This window comes from Pempheris klunzingeri, chromosome 7, assembly GCF_042242105.1.
Source record: "Pempheris klunzingeri isolate RE-2024b chromosome 7, fPemKlu1.hap1, whole genome shotgun sequence".
Classification (NCBI taxonomy): domain Eukaryota; kingdom Metazoa; phylum Chordata; class Actinopteri; order Acropomatiformes; family Pempheridae; genus Pempheris; species Pempheris klunzingeri.
The window spans coordinates 8120712-8143817 of record NC_092018.1 but is presented as its reverse complement, the minus strand read 5'-3'; the positions used below and the strand labels follow the sequence as shown (position 1 = coordinate 8143817).

Sequence of the window (23106 nt, the reverse complement as noted above, 5' to 3'; positions counted from 1 at the left end):
CTTCCCTTTCTCCACCTTCTACATTATGTTTAGCAAAGGGCAGCTTACTCATCAAGTGTTCTCGCCAAACCTAACTACCCTCTATAAACATCAAGCACGAACATCATGTTCCCTTGACTAAAATTGTCAACCAACAATGAGTAAAATAAATGAGAGGTTTTGCCCAACTGCAGTAGATTTATCAAGGCAGGGTGGTTTTATAACTCCCACACATCCGCTGTCAATTCTAGGTTTGAAGAGGCTTTGGGTGTTGTCATGATTTTGTTTCAATAAAAGATAATTATAAACTAACTCCTGAACCTTTTAAGATCTTCAAGGAGATGAAAAAAAAAGAATATACTTTGAAAATTATAAGCATGTGTAATTATTATGTAACCAGAACTGATTAATTGAGCAATTAAGTGTATTGCGATTTACCTTGAAGAAAGAAATTAAACATATGGTTATGGTTATGATAATGTGCATGGACTTTATGTCAGTGTCAAAACTGGTGTTTCCCTCTGTGCACCCCTGTAAGCAGATAATGTATAACATTCCCATGCTAAAATACACAAGCTTTACAGTGTTACACCAGTAACACCAAAGATAAAAGGCTATTTCTGCTTGTACAGAGGGATAACATTAACAGTATATGTTGAGCATTTGCCTGTGTATATGTGTGTGTGTGTGTTTTACTGAACAGCAATTCAAAAGCCTCATTAAGCTTTTCAGCCAATAAGAGACATTTATCAAAGCTCTGAGCCAAGCGAAACTGAGCAGGGAGTAACAAGGCAGTGAGCAGCTAAATTCCAATATAATTGTTAGCAAATGTGAGTTGGTAAATGCCATTTTATATACATAATGGTTTCCCCTAATGTCCATTTTAGATATCTGATTAAAAAAGGATAAGAATGTGGTTTTCCCCTCAACTTTTCCTTTCAGTTAAATCACGGAAGTAAATTTGAAGTTTTTGACGAGCATTTGGAAAGTTTTTTTAACTGCATATGATTCCTGCCAGCACAGAATACTGAGCTGCTGAAATAGGTTTGGCACACACCTCATTCAGATACAATTATCTAGGTTTGAGTTTGCTGTTAAATGGTGGAGGTTGTGATTTTCTTAAAACGGACCTATTCTTGTTGAGTAGTAAAAACAATTGTTCTATTCAATGTCAAATCTGCTGGCAACACTTCAAGTCAGGGGATTAACAGCAGTCAGCGGACATTGTCCAGGAATCATTTATGTCTGTACCAAATTTCACTGCATCTATCCAATAATTGTTCAAATATTTCAGGACCAAAGAGGTGATTAAGCAGACCAACAGCTTGTAGAGTTTGAACTTCATATATCTAATTCTTGATATTACACAAGAACGGTCTGAAGCATTCATACTGCAGATTCTCAGACATAGGAATACAAGACATGTGACTTTTAACCATGAGACAGTGCTAGCAGAACAGGACCAATAGGCGTGCTCAGTCAAAGCCAAGGTCATGGCTGAAGACTTTTCTGGAGCATTCTTTACTTCTGTCTTATGTAACTGGCTCTGGGTGCCCTGAGGGGCTTAGGGCCGACTGTGCGTGAGAGGCAGGCTATTCTTCAACAGAAGAATGGGAGCGGGGTCACAGAGGTGCGAATGAATGGCCTCTCTTTCTCCTGGCCCATATAACAACACAGGACTGTCTAGAATTCCTTTCACACTCTCTAGATCTTAAGTGTCCCAGCTACTATTGACCTGACATTGGTGGGAGAATTTATGGCAAACTGCAGGTCCCTTCTGACAAGTATTTTTCAAAGGGTCATACCACCGTACAACTGTGACAAATATGTTTAAGATGCCTCTACATTACAGACAAAGTGTCTGTTAAGTACATCTGAACGTCATGTAGTAGTAAACCACCCAAACATAGTGTTTCTAATAAGAAAGTCCTACATTAGCTGCAATTACTTCACCTGTCAGATTCACAGTCCACTCTCACAGCTACAATAAGACCACATATTGCCGCCATCGTTGTATTAGAGTATGCTGTTATATGAGCTGCTCTCATCAGGGAAAGATTAGCATCTTAAAACACCAGATGACAGAGGAGTTATTTTTTTCCTTGCCATAACCTTATTATCGTGACAAGTCAATTATAAAGGAAAACAGTGAGCAAAGACATAGGTTAAGCCAGTTTTGCCAGACGGTCTATTTTGGAAGAAAACGGAATTGGATATCTGAGCAACACAACTACTCTTTATTTCCCAGAGGATTGCTTTATCAAATAGAAGGCAGGCCATCGCCCTCTATTATTTAGGAACATGTCAACATCATACAATAGGGTCTTATGGGCATCATTTCCGAGACAGCATCTCAAATCTAATCCCATGTTTTTCCTGATTACACAAACAAAGGCTCTCACTGGAGCAGGAGATGCTAACATTAGCCTTATGAGTTTCTTTGTAGCCTAATCTTATTCCCCAACAATTGGATAAGCACGTCTTTGTTGTCAGCTCCAGCAGTGCGTTATGTGTGTTTTCTGTGTGTGCGTGAGCAAATGAGTGTGAAACACAAAGACAGCCTTTCAGAGACGGTGCTTGCACATGCTCCTCTGAGGGATGCGGAATCCATCACTACAGTGACAAATAGTGTCATCCCACCATGGTGGGGATGAATAACAACAGCATCTTTCACATTCACTGATACACTGACTGACATTAGTTGACATCAGGGACCTGTCAGGGATGCACACATAAGAAGACTTTTATGCATATGGTATGTAGCACCTGCACATGTGTATAGACCTTTCATCTCTACAATAGTTCTGAGTCTAGTGTCTGCTCTGGGGATGGATGTTTGTCCCTGCTTACCAATCAACAGTTTCTGTGCTGTTTTCAAATATAGTATTAGACATTAATTTGAACGAAAACGCTGTCTTTACTGCACAATGAGCCTCCAAAGCCTCTGTTTTGCAAATCAGCGGATGTGACTCACAAAACAACTTAAGCTGCTGATTACACCAACAATTTCAATCAATCAAGCATTAAGTTATAATACTTAAACTCTCAGAAACTGTGTAGATACGTTATACTCTGTAATATAACTTGACATCATATGATACAAACATTTACAAAAAAGAAGCATTTTCTTAACATTTTTTTTCAAAAGCTGTTGATTACAATACAGTGGATTTTTAATACTCTGAGGGTTGATATTAAAAAAAATTAAAACACCCCATCCATTTCCTCAAACTGAGATGTTGGGGTATTGTTAGAATGCTTTTAACAAATTACACATGGTGATTTTCAATATATAATAGCAATCAATCTTCAATAAATTATGAAGTTAGACTTAAAGGCCAAAGTTGCCCCTTTACTTAACATTTCCTCTTTTTCTTGTGTTACTGACTTTTTCCAGTTGGCAATTCTGATTAAGAAAATCGATTAAAAAAAGTATACTCAAAGATATGTTGCATTTTCTATAAATAAAAGGATTACAGACACTCAGAGTTAACAGAAAGAAAAAGACATGTAGTCTGGACCCTCTCATCAGGGTTGCTAAATGATTTTCTGATGATTACTTAATAGTTTAATGATGGGATGTTTGATTTAACCTCTGACACCTTCAGACCACGTCAATAAATTCATATTAGTTCCCTCTGTCTCATGTCTGTTTTTGATGTTTGTGATCTGTGTTAGCTTTTTAACTGAATGCTAGCTGTGCAACAATTTGCTCTTCAGATGTGATGAAGATGAACTTGAGCTACTTTTTTCTATTCAGTCATGTTCTTCTAAACAATACAAAATGAAGAAATGGAATAACAATCTCTGACTTTAACTGGATGCCAAACATAAATCTTAGACTGTACTGTCAATTATATTTCTTCTTCTTGACTGCCTTGATGTGGCATGTCTTAAGGCTTGATGAAAATGAAAATGATGATTTACATATTTTAAGATTTACAAACACTTCTATGAATTCATACCCAGAAGATGACCAACCATAATGATAAGAATTAAAGGCTGCATATAGAATAACAGACAACAGACCTTGGGTGACCTTTCTAATAATGGTCCCCTATTGGGTCTCAACGCACAAAATGAAATACTGATTAAAGGTCTCCTGTGCTTTCTCACACGACAACCTCACAACTCCGAGTCACCCAAGGTGACTGGGCCCTGAGCTTCAGAGGTGTGAGGCAGGGCAAGTCTTCAATTTGGTGAGACAGAGATTGCAATAGTGTTTCGCTGCTCTATCTCTCCATCCATTATTCATCCCTCCATCCCTCCATCCCTCGTTCCTGGCTGTAGGCCATTTTTTCCCCAGTGGGACACTTCCATGCATAATGCAGCAGGGGCCCTATCATAGCCCTGTAATTGACATCCCTAGCCCAGCTAAGCTCATAGCTGGGACACCAGTAAAACAGCCCCACGAGACACAGGGAAAAGATGATGAGAGCTGAGTGTGCACTGTATGTGTAAATGAGAGAGTGAAAGCGAGAAACAAAGTAAAGGAGATAAAATTCAATAACATATAGAGTAAGATTGAAAAAAAAAAAGAGAACGACAAGAAAAGGGAACCTAAAGAGAGAATCAAAAGATTATCTGATAGATTTTTATGGAGAGGAAAAGGGAGAAGAGAAGAGAAAAGAGAGAGGAAGAGAGGGAAAGATAGAAATTTTCCAGGAGTTGAACCCACAAAGGAGTCCCCTCTGCCTACTTGGCCTGAGGTCATTACACCCCGATCACCTCAGCTTCCGAGACAAAGCACTCCATAGACCATAGGACCCAACCAAATTATGATGAAAGAAAAAAAATGCAGAGATCACTGAACAGAACTAACAAAATGGAAACATAATGTAGCCCTAAACGGACATTACACTGTAGCAACCTACTTGACCATAGTGTGTGACACAACACTAAGGAGGAAACTGACTAAGTACAGACTGAGTGAGCTGAACCTGGCAATGGGGGCAGGCCGGCACAGACATACCTGGCTGCCCACAGAATTCTTACCGTGACCAGGGAACACTGGAGACTGGAGAATATTCTCTCGTCTGTCACTTTGTCTGACGAGTTTTGCTCTTTCCTCAAGTGCAGTGTCAACTCCCTGGTGTGATAACCGTTGAACTGCTGAACCAGTGTGACACAGATGCTGTTACAACATCGCTGATGAAATTTCACACATTGTGCACATAACTGCATACACCTTTAAGATGCAATGCAATGACAGACAGGTAAGGAGATGGACAATAGACACATGAAAGACAACAAGCACACAAACTACAGCTGTCTCTTCTTTTCTATTCAAGCAAAGGTTGGAGGGCTCGCCTTTCCTAATGTCAGCTTACGGGAAGAAGCTTTGTCTCCTTTCCCTCCCTCCCGAACAGAGTCTGTGGGCTATTTTAGACACAGGGGCCTATTTGACCAAACTCCTACCACCCTTCATTCTTTTTTAACAAGTCTGACTTCAAATGTCTGGCATTCCAGGCTGGCTGCAGATCAGCTCTCTGCTCCCAGACGGGCCCCACAGGGCCAGGCCAAATGCCACTCCATGTAGGGCCTGATCACATGAACGGGGGCCAGGCTGGGGCCCCCAGAGAGCCGCCCCACCCACATACATTGCATCGCATCAGAGCCTGAAAATAAATAGCAGAAAAGATATCAGAGGTCATCAGGAACAAGGAGGCGACTCTGTTGCTCGGGTCTGAAGAAAATTAGGCTTTGTAGTGCCGGCACATGAGAAATAAGAGGCAGGTTTCAAGGTTAGACTGTAGTTTCTAGTTGTTGTCAAGTGCTTAATCTTAAAAGCCCATTCATGCATACATAAAAAGCTGGCTCTAAGCAGGTCTGGTTTATAGCACAAGGATGACATCCATGTGGGACATAACCTGATGAGGTCAAGAATGCTTGTGTACATACACAGAGATATACATGAAGACGAAGAAAAAAGGTGCACCAATAACAGAGCACCCACACAACAAGCAGAGAGTCACAGGCACAGACATGCACATCCACACACACACGCATACCCACATATTTTCAGCAGATCTACTTTGAATCCGTATCAGCTGGGAAGTGATAACAGATGTATGATCTATCCTCTCTTAACAGTAAAACAATCCACAGTGCAGTTTGTTCCTTGTTTAGTACTGAGTCCAAAAACTGACGCCATGCCAGAGGAATGTTCTTGAGTGTATGTGTGTGTGTGCAGGATGCTGGAGCGGTGATGCTGGAGCACAGATTTAAAACACTATGGACATAGATTTGTCTCTCTGTGGTTGAATGCCAGCTTGTGATGATAAACTGGAGACCAAACTACAGGAAACATGACAAGAGGACACTGAGCGAGCAATGGGTGGCAACAAGCAAAGAAGAACTCTAAATGTAGACATGAACCTACCCAAAGACACAAAATATATGTTTCAAGTTTCACAGTCTAATAATGTCTTAATAAAATACAATGTAATGGGACTAACTAACTTTTTAATGAGCACTAATGCAGTGCAGTATGAGTCCATCTGGCTACAACAAGCCCCTGTCAATCAGCCAAAGGGTGGTGTCAACATGACATTTAAGTGACATAACCCACATTCCTGTATCACTGTAGCTATTTGTATGCAAAACCCATCACTCATCACACAGCACTCAGAAACCTCTTTTGGCTTCCACTACCGTCTCAATGAAAAAGACAGGCCAAATCTATTTTGCAGGATTATAATTTGAGACATTTTCTGCCTGTAGGGTAATAAATAGACTTTTTTTTTCTCTCTCTTATGTAACATGAGAGAATGAGACAGTGAGGAGATGGAAAGTGAGAGCGCTCAGTACTGCGGGGCTATATAAGAAGTGTTTGACAGAATGGAAAGATGGATGAAGGCGAGATCGAAGTGAAATTAGCCAGTGAGCAGAGCTGTCTGCTCTACAGAGGTTTCAGGCTGCCACCTGGTCGGGCTGCCCGCCTGTCAAACAAAAACCTGCGGCTGATGAATATAGTGTGCCTTTAAGGTGTTTGATGTAAGTACTTTTGCAACAACCCACTTACACAACACTGTAAAAATGTGTACAATGATCATCACTTGACAGGTACTGTATCGCGGTAAAAGAACAATCAACAGGTATTAACACAAGGAGGAATGCAGCCCAAACAATGTGACTGTGAAGTAGATAAGGCTGGCGATACTCTGTTTAGACATGTACTTTCCCAGCCTGTATATGGCTCTCAGACCTAAGCCCACTGGTTCCTACTCAAGATGTAAATCTTTAAAAATGGGTCACGATATATATTTTTCATTTTCTAATTAAGAGCTGAGCACAGCAGAGGCTAATGGGTATGAGCAAGTATTTATAAACCAAAGTACTGGACAAATTTAAATTTCAGCCAACTGATTCGCTAGATGAAATGTTAAAAGTTATTATACTTCATGCTGAGAGGGATATTAAAGGGTGCACCAAATTTCATAGCAATTCATCCAATTGTTGAGATATCTCACTCATGTAAACCTCATGTTGGCACTAGAGAAAAAGAATCACCAATGATCATTATGACTCATTGTCAGAGAACCATAAATGTCTACGCAAAATGTATTTAGTAGATGTTGCATTAATACAAAGGATAAATGAAAATGTTGAGCTGCAGGTGGCGTTATAGAAAAAGGCAGAAGATAAGCAAAGAGGATTCATCCTCTGAATGTATCACATGGCTACACACATTTTATTTATGTATAACTGTTAGAAAAGCAACTAGTTGAGCAGCTTGGAGCACAGCTCTCTCCCCGAGGCTAAAAGCAAACCCAGACATCAGAGGCATTACCGTTGAGCATTTCACAGCACTTTGTTTCAAATATCTCATTTTGGCCGGTTCAGCGCTGAGGTCCCACGGACATTAAGCCGTCTGGCTTTGCACAGACAAATGAAATTACCCCCAGTCTCTAGGTTCCACTATCACACACACGCCCCAGGATGCAAACCAAGAGCAGCAGCAGTGTCCCCTACGCCATACAATGGACCCATCCATCACTCCAGGGAATGGGTCCTGTGGACTCATCCATTAGTTAGTAGAATGGGTGTGCAGTGACAGGCCTGTCTTGCCACAGCCTCTAATCCAGAGTTATGGCACAGTGTGACTGTGTTACTGTTAAATGCAGCACTATATGCCAGCTGTTGCCAGCAGGTTCACATCTGAGGGCAGTTCAAAGCAACACAACATCTCTCACCCACACTGACGACAATGAAAGCATATATGGCACCTGGGAAAAAACAGCACATACAATAGTGTTTTATCCTAACATATATTCCACCAATTGGTCATAAATATAAAATTCTAAGTCTATCATGCATGAAATAGTTTTGTTCACAGCATAATGTATGCATAATGTATTACACTCTCCTGTCTAGCAGTGGAAGAGTTAAAAGGTGGCTCCTTCAGTTGTGAGAAGGTGCGGAAGGAGAGCAGGTAAACCTATACTGCAGATAGAGAAGGGAAGTTGAGAGGCCCAAGATAACTAGAAAGGAATGTCGCTGCAATAACAAAACACTTGCTAAACTGGACCCTGCTATCTTCATTAAGAGCACAGGGGAAGGTCTGACCAAAGAGGCAAAGATGGATAGCAGTGACCAAAATTTGTCGGGTTTGAAGCTGTCCTGTGTGTGTTCGGGAGGAGGGGAGCAGAGGAACAAGGGGAACTGTAGAGAAAAAGAAATAGAGCTCACCTTAAATTCTTAACTACTTGCAATCACTTTAAAAGTGGGCACAGGACACTCCCTGTCCCTCTGTCCAGGTGCAGGCATGCAGAACTGGCTTTTTGACTCTTTTGTGTGGCTACAGAAGAGAGGGAGATCCACTCAAGGTGGGAAGAAAGAAACACCTCATCCTTGACTATTTGATTAACAGCTGTCTCCTGTGCCAAAAAATCTGTTCCCCCGTCCCCCACATCCCGCCCTCCCTACCCTGAACCCCCCCAACTGCCTCCTGAAAGAGCAGGTCTGTGTCGCACACTTCTAGGGTTACTATACAGATCAAACTGGAGAGGAGAGTAGAAAGGCAAGAAATCCACTGAGACATCAGAAGGAAGAGGGGAGGACAAGCAGTGGGAGGACTGGGAAAGAAACGGAGTAAGGAGGAACAGGAATAAAAGGGACGACGCAGGTCAACAAGGTGGCAGGAGGCACAGTTCAGTAAGGGTGCAAAGTGATGGGGAATCATGGGGAATCAAGGCCAATAAGGCGAAAGAGTGATACACCGAGCGGGGCAGGTTAAGATTAACATTAAATTTTTTAATTTGTATTTTATAATCTATTATATTTCTTTTTCTTACCCTTCAAGGTGGTAACAAGAAGCAATGCCTTCCTCAAAGTAAATGACCTTTCCTTAATGATCACTTTTAACTTTAAAATGCTTTTGGTTTTACATGACTCATTCAATTGTTGTGGACCACCTTTTAAGTATATATGTTTTGTTCAGATTTCTTTTCTTCAGTGTCAGTTTGCACTCATTTTGGTATGCCATGAAAATCAACTTGGAGAAATTTAGAACTTTAAATCTACTATTGTAAATTCTGCAAATTTATATTGTTAATAGATGAAAGTCAGCTGCCATCAAATTGCTTTGTTGTTGGAAAAAGAAGCTGATGAGACTATAACAGTTAGCATTAATATGTGAATTTTGTTAGTTTTTTTGCATTAAACAGGTTGTCATTTGGAAACAAATCTGAAATAAATATGCTGTCTTGCATCTGAAGTACCATGCGATAATAGCATAATATAACAACAATTTCTGCTGTACTGAAATGAATGACACTTGTGTTATACTTGGTAATGTGTGAATGACTATGTGATTTCTAGCAATGCATTAAAACATACTAAACCATTGCTCCTATTAAAAGATGAAAAAGAGCTCAGGTGGTACACTAAAAAGCTCCAGGGCAGCAGGGGATAATCCTGCGGGGTACTAACTCCCCCCCGGCACTCCAGCTCCCTACTTCCTCCCAACAGGGACCAATAGCCAATGTAACTTCCTGCTAGCCCATAAACAAACAATGCAGTCAACTGAAGTCAGGCTGAAAATCCTCCAGTGCCACTTAGAGAGGTCAAGAGGTATACACCAGACATATTTTTTACCTAGTGCCTGTGACAGTTATATGGCTGCCTAGTTTGGCTGTGCTGCAAAAGGAACAAGCAGTTTAACTACTTGATCCTTTTTCTCCCTTAGTCTTGGGGCAGCCTCCCCCTATGGAGATGGGGGTTGCGTATAAGCGATAAAACAAAACAGGAGAATGAGAAATGTAAAATCAGGGGAAATTATGTGTATAATTCATAAGAAGTGTAAAAGCTTTTTTGTAAAGTTTGGAAATAAACCTGTTTGCAGGAACACCGTCTGTGCGATGTGTTTGTTATTCTGCTTAAAAAGGCAGTGGTAATCAAGGAAGCTGGTAATAAAAGTGTAATGACACGTGCTGAGAGACTGATATGTGTAAGTATGTATGTGTTTGTGTTTATCAGAGCCTGCCATCAAGTGGTGTGGAGCGGCCCTCCCTTCCCCTGTTGCAAAAGAACCCCAACAGCAGCAACAAACTGCACATTGATCTGGCTCAAGTACTGTTAAAACTTAAGGACAACATAAACATCAAAGACACGTTGACTAGAAGCTTGGAAAAAAATTGTTAATTTCAACAACAGAGAAAATGACATAAGACAGTCAACAACCAAAGATATGTGTGGTTCTTCTGACGTCATCCCACCTCACTAAATATACATCCTTACACCATTATTTGAACAATGCACTCATTCACACAAACACAAGCACAGGAATCTGCCTGTCCACAGTGAACCAAAACAAAACCCACATCACACTTGTCAACACTGTGTCATTTCTCAACAAAATGCGGGGAAACCACCGCTCTCTGAGCAACATCAGACATCTCTTCATTTGGGCACACTGTGCACAACACAGTGATCTCTGATTAGTCCTACAAGTCCAGCCAGCACTTTGGGACACACAGACCTCAGCTTCAAAGAGCTGGAGAGGAAATGCCGTGCCCTTCCTGTCACTCCCAGTCGGAACCGAATGACGTGGTCAAGATACGATGAGATTACACATCCAAATAAAAAAAAGTATGAGCTAAAGCACATAAAAGTAATGACACAAAAGTGCAAAGGCACTTACACACAAACACATTACTAATTACTAATGCTCAGGAGCAGTGGGAGGGCTGACAAAGACAGCTTAGAGCAGATTCAATGTATTTAGAGCTTTGGTTTACAACATTCTCGTATCCTTCAATCACTCAGGACAAGGAGCGTTTTTACATGGACTGGAAAAAGAATTAACTTTAAGGGATTCCCTAACTATTCATACTGACGGCAAGAATTTCATAGTGCGTTTCCTCTTATCTCAGACACCTCTTCATCCCTCATCCGTACTCCTCTATCATTGTTTAACCATACTGTATTTTTCTTCCTCTCCTCTTATTGGCTCCTCTGTGTCTTATAAGTTTTATTAACAGCGTGTGGTGAGGAGACACAGCAGTGCAGATTTAAGCATACAGACAGACAAAATGAAAGATGATACTGTTTGGTATAAACAATATGTCTATTGCAGGCTAATATGCATCTGTTGATAACTTCTAAAGAACTCTTAGAACTCAAGTAGAACATAAGGATTATGTTAAAATAGAACAGATTGATGTTCTCATTGTTATAGAAAACAAACTAAAATTGGTTGTGTGAAATCCTATGAACTGCTGACTGGCTTCACGTCCTGGAAGCTACATTTGCGTAAGCTTAGTACCCTTTGTGTGTGTGTGTGTGTGTGTGTGATCACCCACGTGCGTGTGAACAGAAAGCCTTGTGGGTGCATAGTGTACGCAGCACAGCCCATGAATGCAGACCTGCCCTTACTTGACTCCTTAATCTTCGGTTTCTTGCCCTCCCTCTTCGTATCTCCGTACAAAAACTTCACACCACTGTGAATCCTCCCGTTTCGCCTCTGCCCTCCCTTCTCTGTATCACACTACAACAGCTTCATGCGTCCTTGCCACAACTCCCTGTTCCATAGCTCCTCCACTCCTGCTGTTTCCACTGTGGCACTGCACAAAAACTGTGCTTGGCTTGGTCCCAAGCACTGGGGCCCACATACCTCCCAATCTCTAGATTAAATAGCGCCAGTCTCTGAAGTCCTTCCAGGGGCTAATGGCTTTTGTTGCTGGGAATAATCCACACATCCTCTCCCACATCCTGGGGGTCCGCTGGCTTGTCGTGAAACCCGCCTTTACCCTATTCGTCTCTCTCATCTCCATCTCAATCTACGCTCCCATTTTGCTTGACCTCCCCGCCCTCCAAAGGCACAGCCCTGTGGTTAAGTGCGGCGGCATGCAGGACCGAACCACCCGCATTGAGGGGAGGATGCAGTGAGTTGACATGAGGTTGAGACCCATGCAGAGTTTTATAGAGAGTCAGTGCAGGTGCTGTCTGAGGCTTAATGAAGGCTCTAAATCTCTTCTCTGTCATCTGCAGCTAACTAGAGTCTAACCAGCCAGGGCAAAAAGGATAAGGGCCTGGGAGCTCTCCTCATAAGGGAAAGAAAACATCCGTCAGGCATCAGCCACAGCAGAACAGCCTCTGTGTTAGCACTTGATGTTCATTCAAAATAAATACAGCAGGGAGACAGATTTTAACAAGATTTTCCGTAGATCAAAGGGCGCTCTGTATTTTGGGTGAAGTAGTCGAAATAAGTATGCAAAGTTGAGAACTAGGTCCAGACAGTGACCCTCTTGTCGCTCTCAGTCCTTCAAAAGACCTCTGATTGAGACAACTCTTGGATATAACGTCAGAAATTTACGTAGAATACATATTCAGGTATGAGCTCATATCCTGTCTGGTGCACTTTTCTCCAGGGAGGCCGCCGGGGGAGAAGAAAAAGGCAGACAGAGAGAAAGAGACTGTGGTTGCAGACCGCAGACACTGGGACAACGTTCACTGACCACCCTAATCAGTTTACTTTATCAACACAATTTAAAAAAAGGCCAGTCATTGATGGTCTTTATTTTGCATCCAATTTCCAATTTTAACTCAATTCATATGGCTACTGGCTGGCTTTTTACTCATATCTACAGGCATACCATATGCCAGCTGAAAGTACTGTATTACAAAGAAAACATAAAACTTGATTTTCAGAGAAACTATCACTATTGTAGAATGCCAGAGGCCACACTGAACAGTGATCGACAGAGGAGTGGGGAGGACAGAGAAGGACAGCAAACACAGGGGGCTTGAAGATTTAGGGAAAATATGAGGGCAAAGAGAGAAAGCTAGGAGATGAAAAGAGAAGAATAAGAGACAGTGAAGGGTGAAGAAGTGACAGAAGCAGGACACTACCGGTTTACAGGATAGTAAGGTAATAAAAAGGGGATAAATACTGAAAGGTGGTGGAGTGTAAAGGTGCTAAGGCGGTAGACATGGTGAGGGTGAAGAGGTGACTAAGAAATGGAGAATTATCTGTAGTGCATCTGTCATCCTGTGGCTTTGCGCCCAGACCTCCACTAAAACTGCACTCAAACAAACATACATTAATACACACAGGTCTAGTGTGGTGCAGAGAGCCTGCAGACCACCTGACATCTGTAAAAAGAAAAAAAGGGAAAAGATATAACAAAGCAGACTATTGATTGCATCGCTGAGTCAATGAAGCTGGGGCCAGAGAAGAGGTTAGCCACCTCTCTCATCAAGAGGGTCAGGGTTTGTGGTGAGGGTTTTTGGGTCTTTACGGGTAGGAAAAATGAATTAAAGGAGAAGTAAGAACCATGTTATGTTTGGATGTAGGGATGAGAGAATATAGTGTAAAATTGACTGACTTGGCTGAGAGTGTCAACTTCATGGCCAAAATGAAAAAAATTTTAAAAATAAAAATCAATAAATAAATAAAATAATAGAAACAAAACAAAAGTGTGGACAGGGTAAGAGATGTGGTGGGAATTTGTTATATGAAGAGAGCTGTTTGGGATGGAAAAGGGGACGAAGGAAGAAAGAAGTGGTGTGTTTTGGAAACAGGATGAGGAAAAGGAGGAGTAACGTTTTGGAAAAGAGATGAAGCAACGGAGGGAAGAGAGAAAGTAATGAAAAGTAGAGGGTTAACAGTGGGCCAATGAAAGAAGACAGGAGTAGGGGATGGAAAAGGGTTTAAGTAGAGGCCTGGTGAAGAGGCTGAAGATTCATTTGTCTGTCAACTTCGTGTTTACATTTTGTCTGGCTTCAATCTAGTGCTGTGAAAATATTCTAATGTCGCTTTTCTTGTAGAAAAACCCTTTCATAAGCGCTATCGACATGCTAGCAGATCAGAAGAGAAGTCCCACAGTCCAGTGTTATAAGCAGTTATGTTGGGGAAAAAGGAGGGATGAAAAGACTTTAGAGGGAGTTACAGTTGAACTCTTTAATTCTTTAATAAAAGAATTCCAATGTGGAAGATCTCTGCAAAGAAGATTGAGACAAAATGAGGGGGTTTTGAAATGTGAAGTGTGCCATTAATCATGCAACCCAGAAAACTACCCCAGAAGCAGCAGGATGACACTGAAAAATAAAAAAGTGCTGGCAGTAGCCTTGTTGTGGCAAATCTTTGATCTTCTGTTTCTCTGCAACTTGTAAATTATTGTACAAAAACTAGCCTGCACAAACCTACTTAAGATGACTATAGTAATACAGTAAAATGCTAAGGCATGACTGGAGAAATTTAAAGCTGCTATATTCTATATTTTATATCAACAATGGAACAAATATTGGTTCCACAGTCTGCAACTTCACTGTTTCCTCACATCTCTCATCAGCGTCAGCAGGCAGCTGTTTTCATCAAAAACTCTAAGAACCGCAATGTACACAAACTACCAAGCACCTGTAAGTGAACAGACTAATTTAGCTCCCAGCTGGTGAACATACTGGAGCAGTTATGATCCAGGTGCAGTTGGGAATTTCTCTCAGCAGCTGGTGGAGACCAAAACAGAGTTAAAGGAATACTGGACTTAAAGTAAGTTTGCTACAAACCCATCTCCAAACAAACGTTTAAAATCCATCCATTTCTAACGATTTACAGTAAATTCCCTGCATACTTAATACACTAAATATCCGAAAGTCATCAGTGTCACACAAAATCTAACCTTGTCTGTTCTAGTTCTGTCTGTCCTCTTAACTTCCTTACACCATCCCTTTTCCATCATTTTGTCCAAACTATGCCTACCAAAGACGTCCCTGTCATTACCTGGCCATGCCCAGACTGGAGAACCCTGCTGGGACAATGAGAACATCAAGGCGGGGAAAGGGGTGGACCCCGAGAACCGCGTGGGCTGCAGCCAAACATCGAGGCAACAGCTTGAGGACTCCCGTCTGTAAAGAGAAAGCAATAAATCTCTAAAAAAAACTGCTCATTGTACATTAAGTTATATTGATACAGATTGTGGGATAAACAATAGTTTATGACTACATATATTTTGTCTTCCCCATAGATGTGGTTGTATGTGCTTCAGGTCAGAGGATATCTAGAAGTATTAAGTCTAAGGCAACTGAACTTACAGCACTGTTCGTTCTTGGAGTTGTTGAGATTCATCAAAGAGGCATCATCAGTTCAGAATTGACTGAACAGGAAAAATCTTTGACTTAATACTTAGAAATTCCCATTTAGAGTATGAGAAATATTTTAAGTGGCCCTCATGGGAATACAGTCTCATAATTGTACCAATTCTGCCAAGAGATAGCAGCTGAAAACCGCTGGCAAAATGACACAAACATTCACTAATGCTAGCCGTCTCTTCTAATCATATAAAATATAATTAGCTCAAGTCTCAGTGACTCTGAAACTCCACCTGGGCCTTCTGCAGCAAGCAGACGGGGCTAAACACACGGTGTGGAATCACCCGCTGGGACCTAGCCGACCGCTCAGTAAATCGGCAAGGGTAGTCGCCATGGGAACAAGAGATGGCGTCATCCACCATGCCTGAATAATCAGTTACAGAGAGCCCCTCATCCTCAAGGGAAGAGTACCAGTATGCAGAGTCTGAGCGGGTGGTCTGGTCTCCGCTGTAGAAGATTAAAAGGGGAAGAAAAGTTTAATCCAAGGTTAATAATGACGATTTAATGAATTTTCGTATTCAAAGAATACAATTCTTCAGTTGGTGAACCAAGTATTGCACAATGTGTCTCCCTGTACAAAGCATGGAAATGACAGCAGTGGAAATATGGAATATATACGTCACAAAAGCAAACCACATTGATCCCAAAAATATCTGGGTGTCGACATGCAATCTCATTCACTCTAAATCCAATATCCAGCACTAACTCCATCCTCAGCATCAGAGCTGTTCCAAAGGTTTTGAGCGACATCCAAGTTTCCTTCCTTTTCAGCCATTCACTGAAAATAAAGGCCTTCCTTGTAGCGGGAGATTCCTGGGGCCTGCAGCAGGCTACAGCTGGACTGCTACTGGAGGAAAACCATGTGGGGAGGAGGAGGATTACTGGAAACCACTGGCAGACCTGCCAACCTGATGGCCAGAGGAGGGGAAGACCCCAGTCCAACCCTGCCCTGTCCACAGCAAACCACCCCACTCCAGTGCCCCAGCATCCACTCTGTATCCTGCATCACTATAAAATTTATGTCAGCTTTACTTTTTTGGTCTCCAAAGATAATTTCTGCTGGGCATTGAACCCATTGTGCTATAGTGCAAGCTTTAATGCACTTGTCATAAAAAGCTGATTGAGTGCTTCACCCTATCCATCACCTTAATTTCACCTGCACCATTTGGCGAAAGGAAAGTTTCACCATGGTATGTTGAAGGGCCAGACTTGGGTTAATAACCGTCTGAAGAGGGGGAGGTCTCACAAGAAGAAAAGAAAAACAGGAAAAATAATAAAATACCTGCCAGTCTGGATTGGAGAGCTCTGTACTGCTTCACTGGTGGAGCTTCCAAGTCCAGATACAAGCTCAGCGTCAGTCCATTCCCCAGGTCCAGCACCGAGTTCAGCCGTCTTGCCGCAATCCGCCCCGTCCCTCAACTGACTTACTGGGGGAATTTCTGCTGTGACTTGGCACCAGTGGCCCACTGCCAAGGTGAAGGTGGATGCGGGCATGGGCATAGTGACGTAGTAATTCCAGATTAAGAAACCTGTAGAGAGTGGAGGAAGGACAAGAGGGAAAGGATGAAAGGTAGGGAAGTGGAGAGAAGTTAAGATAACATACTGAGAGCATGGAGAGAAATAATCATTTTAGATAGAAACTGAATTGCTATTTGGTTTCATTTCACTATTTAGTCTGATGTTATGATCTTAGACATTTTTGGTTTGTTTGTCTGTTATTTTATTTTGTTATTTTATTTTTTAGTGTACATGTTGTTATATGTTATTGTTGGTAGTAGTAGTGATGACAATGATTGTGCATGTTGTTATATATTTTTATTAGTAGTGGTATTATTGTTATTATTATTATTATTATTATTATTATTATTATTATAAGACTCTGGACTCACCTGGTGCAGTAATTTACCTCTGTGTAATAATTTGTAATAATAATTTTTAATACATATTTTTTTATTCATACTTATATATACATACTTATATATATATATACATATACATACTTTTATTTATACTTATATATATTTATATTTTACTTTGTGTTTGAAGTTTATTCTTATTCTTTTGGAGCTGTGTGTAACAAAAAGCAATTTCCCCCTGGGGATTATTAAAGTAATTCTGATTCTGATTCTGATTCTGATTTTAGTCTGGATAGCTTTATATACAAGTGCCAATCTGATACCTTCAGGCCCTAATAGTACCAAAATTTCCAGGGTCCTGATATTCTTATTCAGTTCAACGAATATTTGATCAAAAAAGTGAATGAGCCTAAATACATTTATTATCAAGTATTCAGTGTCAACTTTAAATATCTGAGACATATCAGTTCTTGATACTATACACATTTACTCAAAAAACATTGAGGTCCAACACCCAGGCCAACCTACAATTCAGTAAAATGTGCTTTTATTATTGAACAAATAGTAAGTTAACAATGAGCAACATTTTCTAATCAAGTGTCTGAATATGAAGGGTCTCATATTCTGTACAGAATTAAGTCCCTTTTCGGCAAATTTGTAATTCTCTGCTATAATATAAAATGTACTTCTACTGGGTGTCACAAAAGAACAGCTTACGTGTGTCTCCATCCTCAATAGGTTCAGTCTGCTCTTCCCCACTCATCAAAACCGTACACTCACTGGGGGCCCGTACTGTTGCCTGCCATGTTGACATGGCAACAGGCGGCTCCTGGCAGGGGAAGAGGGCTCGGTTGTTGATGGGAGAACCGGCAGTGTAAACACTCACCCTGGAAGGGTAAACAATGGTAAACTATAAACAACCTTCATTTCAATGCTTGAAGCATCCACCAAATGCACACACACAGACACACACGAACACGTAAAACATCCACACATACAACAGAATATAATAGCCTGAGGCGTGTTTTTGTGAATTAATGAATCAGAATTATTCTATTCCAACACGGCAAGTTCTGAATATTATACCGTAACTCAAGTAGAAATAAACAAAATCAGACCAGATGTGCTACTAGTTGCCACTTTAAAAATCTAGGGAGTCTAACTGTTTGATGAAATAGTTTGAATGATTTGCATCCTGACACAAACCTGTCGTCCTGGTCTTTGGTCCACCTCACAGAGCCTCCTGTTGGCCTCGTCTCATAGAAGATCCTCAGAGCACGAGGGAACTCATGAGGTGATGAAACCCCCTTTTTCCTCACCTGCAGACTCCATCGGTCTCTATAAAAATGTAGTGAGCTGCCATCCTGAGCACCAGGGGCACAGGAGCAGAGCAAATATTGCTGATGCTGCTGCCTCCATCGGCTACAGGGCATTGAGATAAGGTTCTGAATAGAGGCTGCTTGTGGGTTCACCAAACTGACCCCTGACCTCTCAGATGCGACCTCTGGATGGAGACTAGATGTGGCTAACACAGAGGTGACGTCCACTTCTTCGACTTTTGACACATCGAGGTCACAACAGTCCAGCACTAGGGTGAAATCACCGTCACTGGTGGTTTCCCATGAAGGTGAAGACTGAGTATTTTCAGCCTCAGCTGCCGTCTGCGGCCCAACCTCAGACAAAGCCAGAGGGTTATCTCTGCCTCTTTCTCTAGCACCAAACTTCTTCTCCATCCTTGTCGCAGTCTTCCCTGCTCCTTTTGTGCCATCCTCCAGTGTATCCACACACTCAAATGTACACACAGACCCATCCTGACTGCCTCCAGCCTCTATAGTCCCAGCTTCCTCACCAGCTCCATGGCCAGTGTCATCCTCAACCTTAGTGCCCACTCCAGAGCAGGGCTCCAGGAACAGCACGGCACTACCACTGATGACCTTCCTGTCAAAATGAACAGTCAGGTACAGCACATAATGTCTAACAAGTATATGGTTAGTATTGGCTCTGAGTGGAAGGTCATCTGTGTCAGGGTTTAGGTCCTCATCTGGTTCCATGTCACAAAAATGGCGTCAAACAGCTAAACCTTGGAGACAAAATCAAGAATGAAGAATGATTTTTTTTCTGAATCACAAACTTTTTTTCTTTAGGTAATTAATCGAGTGCGTCTTAATGTAAGTTTCAGACAAAACTATTACTCGATATTCCATAGCTTCTTAAGGCCTGAGGTACTTACTTTAGCCTGTGAACTCAGTGTTCTGCCAATGTACTGTGATGAAGCCAAATCTGTCAGGATCAGTATCCTCAACTCAAACTTAAGTGTCAAACTTCATCTGTTAATACATTCCACAAATGTTTCCAAACAGGAAAACAGTTTCTCTATCCAATTTTGATTTGTGTTATTATAGCAGTAATAGCAAAACACCTTAGCCAAACGCCAGGACCAGCTGTCTGCAGCTGCCTGTATTAAAGCTCTCCTGTTGTATGTGAGTGTTTTTGCTGTCACAATCCTTCCATTTAGCCTGCTTGGGGCATGGAGCAAGCTTGGCAAGACAGAGGTGCAATTACCATTTACAGCAGGAAGTCCTCAGAGGTTATTCAGTGCAGGACTATATTCATAAAATTATGAGCACAAAAAAACAGGGGATAAGATCTCCAGCAACAGGAAATGGCAGAAAAGCCATAATATCTACCATTACTGTAGTCAGAGGCTGCCTTAAAACATCAATCTCTGACCAGTACGATCAACTTGGTTCAACTATGCTCCTAAAGCGAATATAGTAAAAAAAAAAAAACACAATGGTTACGTTCACTGTATTTCTGCATACTCTTACTGTGGAATGGGGAAACAGATGACTCCAGCAGCGTTCAAATGCGCTGCTATGGTCTTAGTGGACTAAAGGTAAGGTTAGAAAGGTCATTAACTTAGTTAAAGATCTTTGTGAAAGGTTAAACAGTGATAAGTGATAAATAAGCTAACGTTTCAGGGCAAAACTAGAAAACCAAGGCCCTGTAAACTTGACCAAAACTTTATAAAACAGACACAAGTTGAAGTAGCATGACGAGACATTACAGCTCAGCAACACGTAGTGCCTCATAAAACACAGGCCAAAAGACGAGACATGTTGAGTTTACGTCTGAGTGCAGTAACTTCACGGTGGTGTGGAGCTGACTGACAGAGTTCAGGGTTAACTTCGCATCACAAGTCTGTTCTCTGTCATTCAAAAGTCCGCCTCCAACACTACAGCTGCGGTGGCGCCACAAATCACACGTTTCACCGTAAGCTGACGGCGAATTTAACAACGCACCAAAGACAGGTGTTCAACACACCGCCGGGAATCACAAATACTCGCTTTGCTGTGAATTAAATCTACGACTAACCTGTATCCGGCAATTCGAGGTCGAGCGGTGATGACGTCACACATAAGCGACGGCGTCGGGTTGTAGTTTTTTCCCCCGGGTTCTTCCCGCCTTTTAAACTCTGTGGTTTATACAGGGTACCAAGTTTATTCAAAATTTAAGGGGAAAAAAACTTCTTGTAGATATTTTCCGTAGATAAATGTTATTGATCATTGAGAGGTAGAAAAAAAACTGTCTGTCTGATTATCAAACAAAACGAATCCCTATTAGAATTAATTTAGTTAAATAAAATGTATAAATAAATTGCTATAGTAAGATTTCAGAAAACGTGTAACCTTAAAATGAAGATAAAATGGGTTCTAAGTGATTACGGTGATTACATGGCATATTGACGACTTGCTAATTCAGCAAATTTTGTGTCAGTTTTTTAATTGCCATCACAAAAGTGATATGATTCTGTGACAATAATAAAAGTGTAAAAATAGTCACTAAACACAGTGGTAACAAGTGTGCATATATTAAGTTTTATTCAGGTGCTTCAACAGCATTGTATGCATGACAAGTTAGAACCCCACATTTAATAAAACACAACAGGTATGAACATAAAAATAACTGATAAAGAAACATAACTGCAGTCTCCAGTGGTTGAATGCCACCTTATAACATCACCTTTCAGCACTATATTGCATGTTTCAAAAATAGGTATACATTTTATTTCTCACAATTTATACACGCACTGTATAACTTTTTTGTTTTAACAAAAACATTCAACAGTTCATAAATAAGAGATGTACATAGCAAAAAAATATTCCATTGAGTATTAATAATGTATATAAAAATGTATACCCATTTTTGAAACGCCAGGCACATAAATTACTGAAACACAGTATGAGCTGCAACATAACACAGACTAAATGAGCACTTTCAACTAAAATCAGGTTGTCATTATTCAATATTGCGAAGCAGTAGAAAACTTCTCCTCTGGAATGTATTCTGAAATATGAGTAAACATAGTTAACACTGCGAAGCACAGCTGTGTGGAGTAGCTTTTCAAAATATTGCATTTCTACGTAAGCATCTCAGTTAATAAGTAAATCAGAAATTAAATTTGGCACTGTGTGTTTCGTAGGAATTGGTGTATTTACAAACATGTACTGAACTACTGGAACATACAGTACACCTAGACTGTTACAGCACACTCAGCCACTGAATCCTGTTACTGAATAACATTTCCATTTAATCTTGTAATTGCTATTATTCATCTAAAAATACATTTCCATAAAATAAAATTCAAAATAGTTTTTCATACCTTTGTAAACATCTTTGTAACTATCTAATGTAATACCTCTACTATATACAAAATGTAGATTCAGAGCTAAGCCATGTGTAATTTAGAGCCTCAAATAAGTCTCAAATCAGCATCCTGCGACATTAAGTCAGATAACTCGCAATAAGTTAAACTCATCTGTTAGCTACATGGTCAGGTACTGTATGTCCAACCATAATAAGACAAAAATGGCCTTAAGAGTTAACACAGGAAATTGTGTCTATTTTTCCAGTGCAGAAATCCATCCATGCAGTCGCTGCTCTAACTGGCACATGCAGAGACGCCCAGAGTGGAATTTCAAAGGCCCTTTAGCACATAACAGAATCATTTATCACTGAGTACAAAGTGACTTCAGTATGGCACCAAAATCTTCTACTCCAAACATTATCTGAATAAACACACATCCATTCGCACATTTACATACACATACGCACACACAGGACATGGGCATTATTTGCACACACACAGGCCCTGGGCCAGCAAGGACCTCAGAAAGGAACTCTAGTCTGCTTCTTTACCAACCCAGAGGAAATGTTTGCAGCATGATTAGGACTTGCAGTTATCTAAAAAAGGAAATCGACAGAGCCAAAGCATCTGTAGATTTTACAGTGAAGTGCTCAATAAGCTACACGTTGCTTGAGATTCCCTCCTCCCTGTTTGAATGTGCTCACTCTCCTATTGCCTCCTGTAACAAACAACCATGAATTTATAAAAAGTGGACATGCAGCAGAGATTAATAAACACTGCTGGACTGTTGAGAAACTGCGAGTCCTCCACTATGGGTACAATGCACTCCTCCAGTACAGAGGAGTCCAACGGCATCACCAGCAGCTCCTTCTCTAATTTTTCTCCTCTTTCATTTTATCGTCTCATTTCCTCTGTCGGTTGTGTGACAGCCTCCCCTTCCTCTCCGCAGCACGCTCTCTCAGACGAGCCACCGCATCTCAGGAGTTTTCCTCCTGAGCTCTACGGAAACTTAGACGTTTGAAGGAATCCCTG

General features: G+C 41.0%; 2 protein-coding genes across 2 annotated transcripts in view; both read right to left on the bottom strand.

Moving 5' to 3' along the window:
• Positions 1–19477, bottom strand: part of aopep (aminopeptidase O (putative)) — a 67979-nt gene extending 48502 nt beyond the window's left edge. The window contains exons 1-5 of the mRNA XM_070833793.1: positions 18633–19477; positions 18144–18313; positions 16853–17099; positions 15804–16017; positions 15203–15327 (exon numbers count right to left, since the gene is read on the bottom strand). Coding sequence (XP_070689894.1) covers positions 15203–15327; positions 15804–16017; positions 16853–17099; positions 18144–18313; positions 18633–19477 — 1601 coding nt within the window. The remainder of the gene's footprint in view (positions 1–15202; positions 15328–15803; positions 16018–16852; positions 17100–18143; positions 18314–18632) is intronic.
• A 1808-nt stretch (positions 19478–21285) lies between these two features.
• dock8 (dedicator of cytokinesis 8) overlaps positions 21286–23106 on the bottom strand; it is a 50491-nt gene continuing 48670 nt past the window's right edge. Inside the window, exon 48 of the mRNA XM_070833997.1 lies at positions 21286–23103. Coding sequence (XP_070690098.1) covers positions 23052–23103 — 52 coding nt within the window. The 3' untranslated portion in view covers positions 21286–23051. The remainder of the gene's footprint in view (positions 23104–23106) is intronic.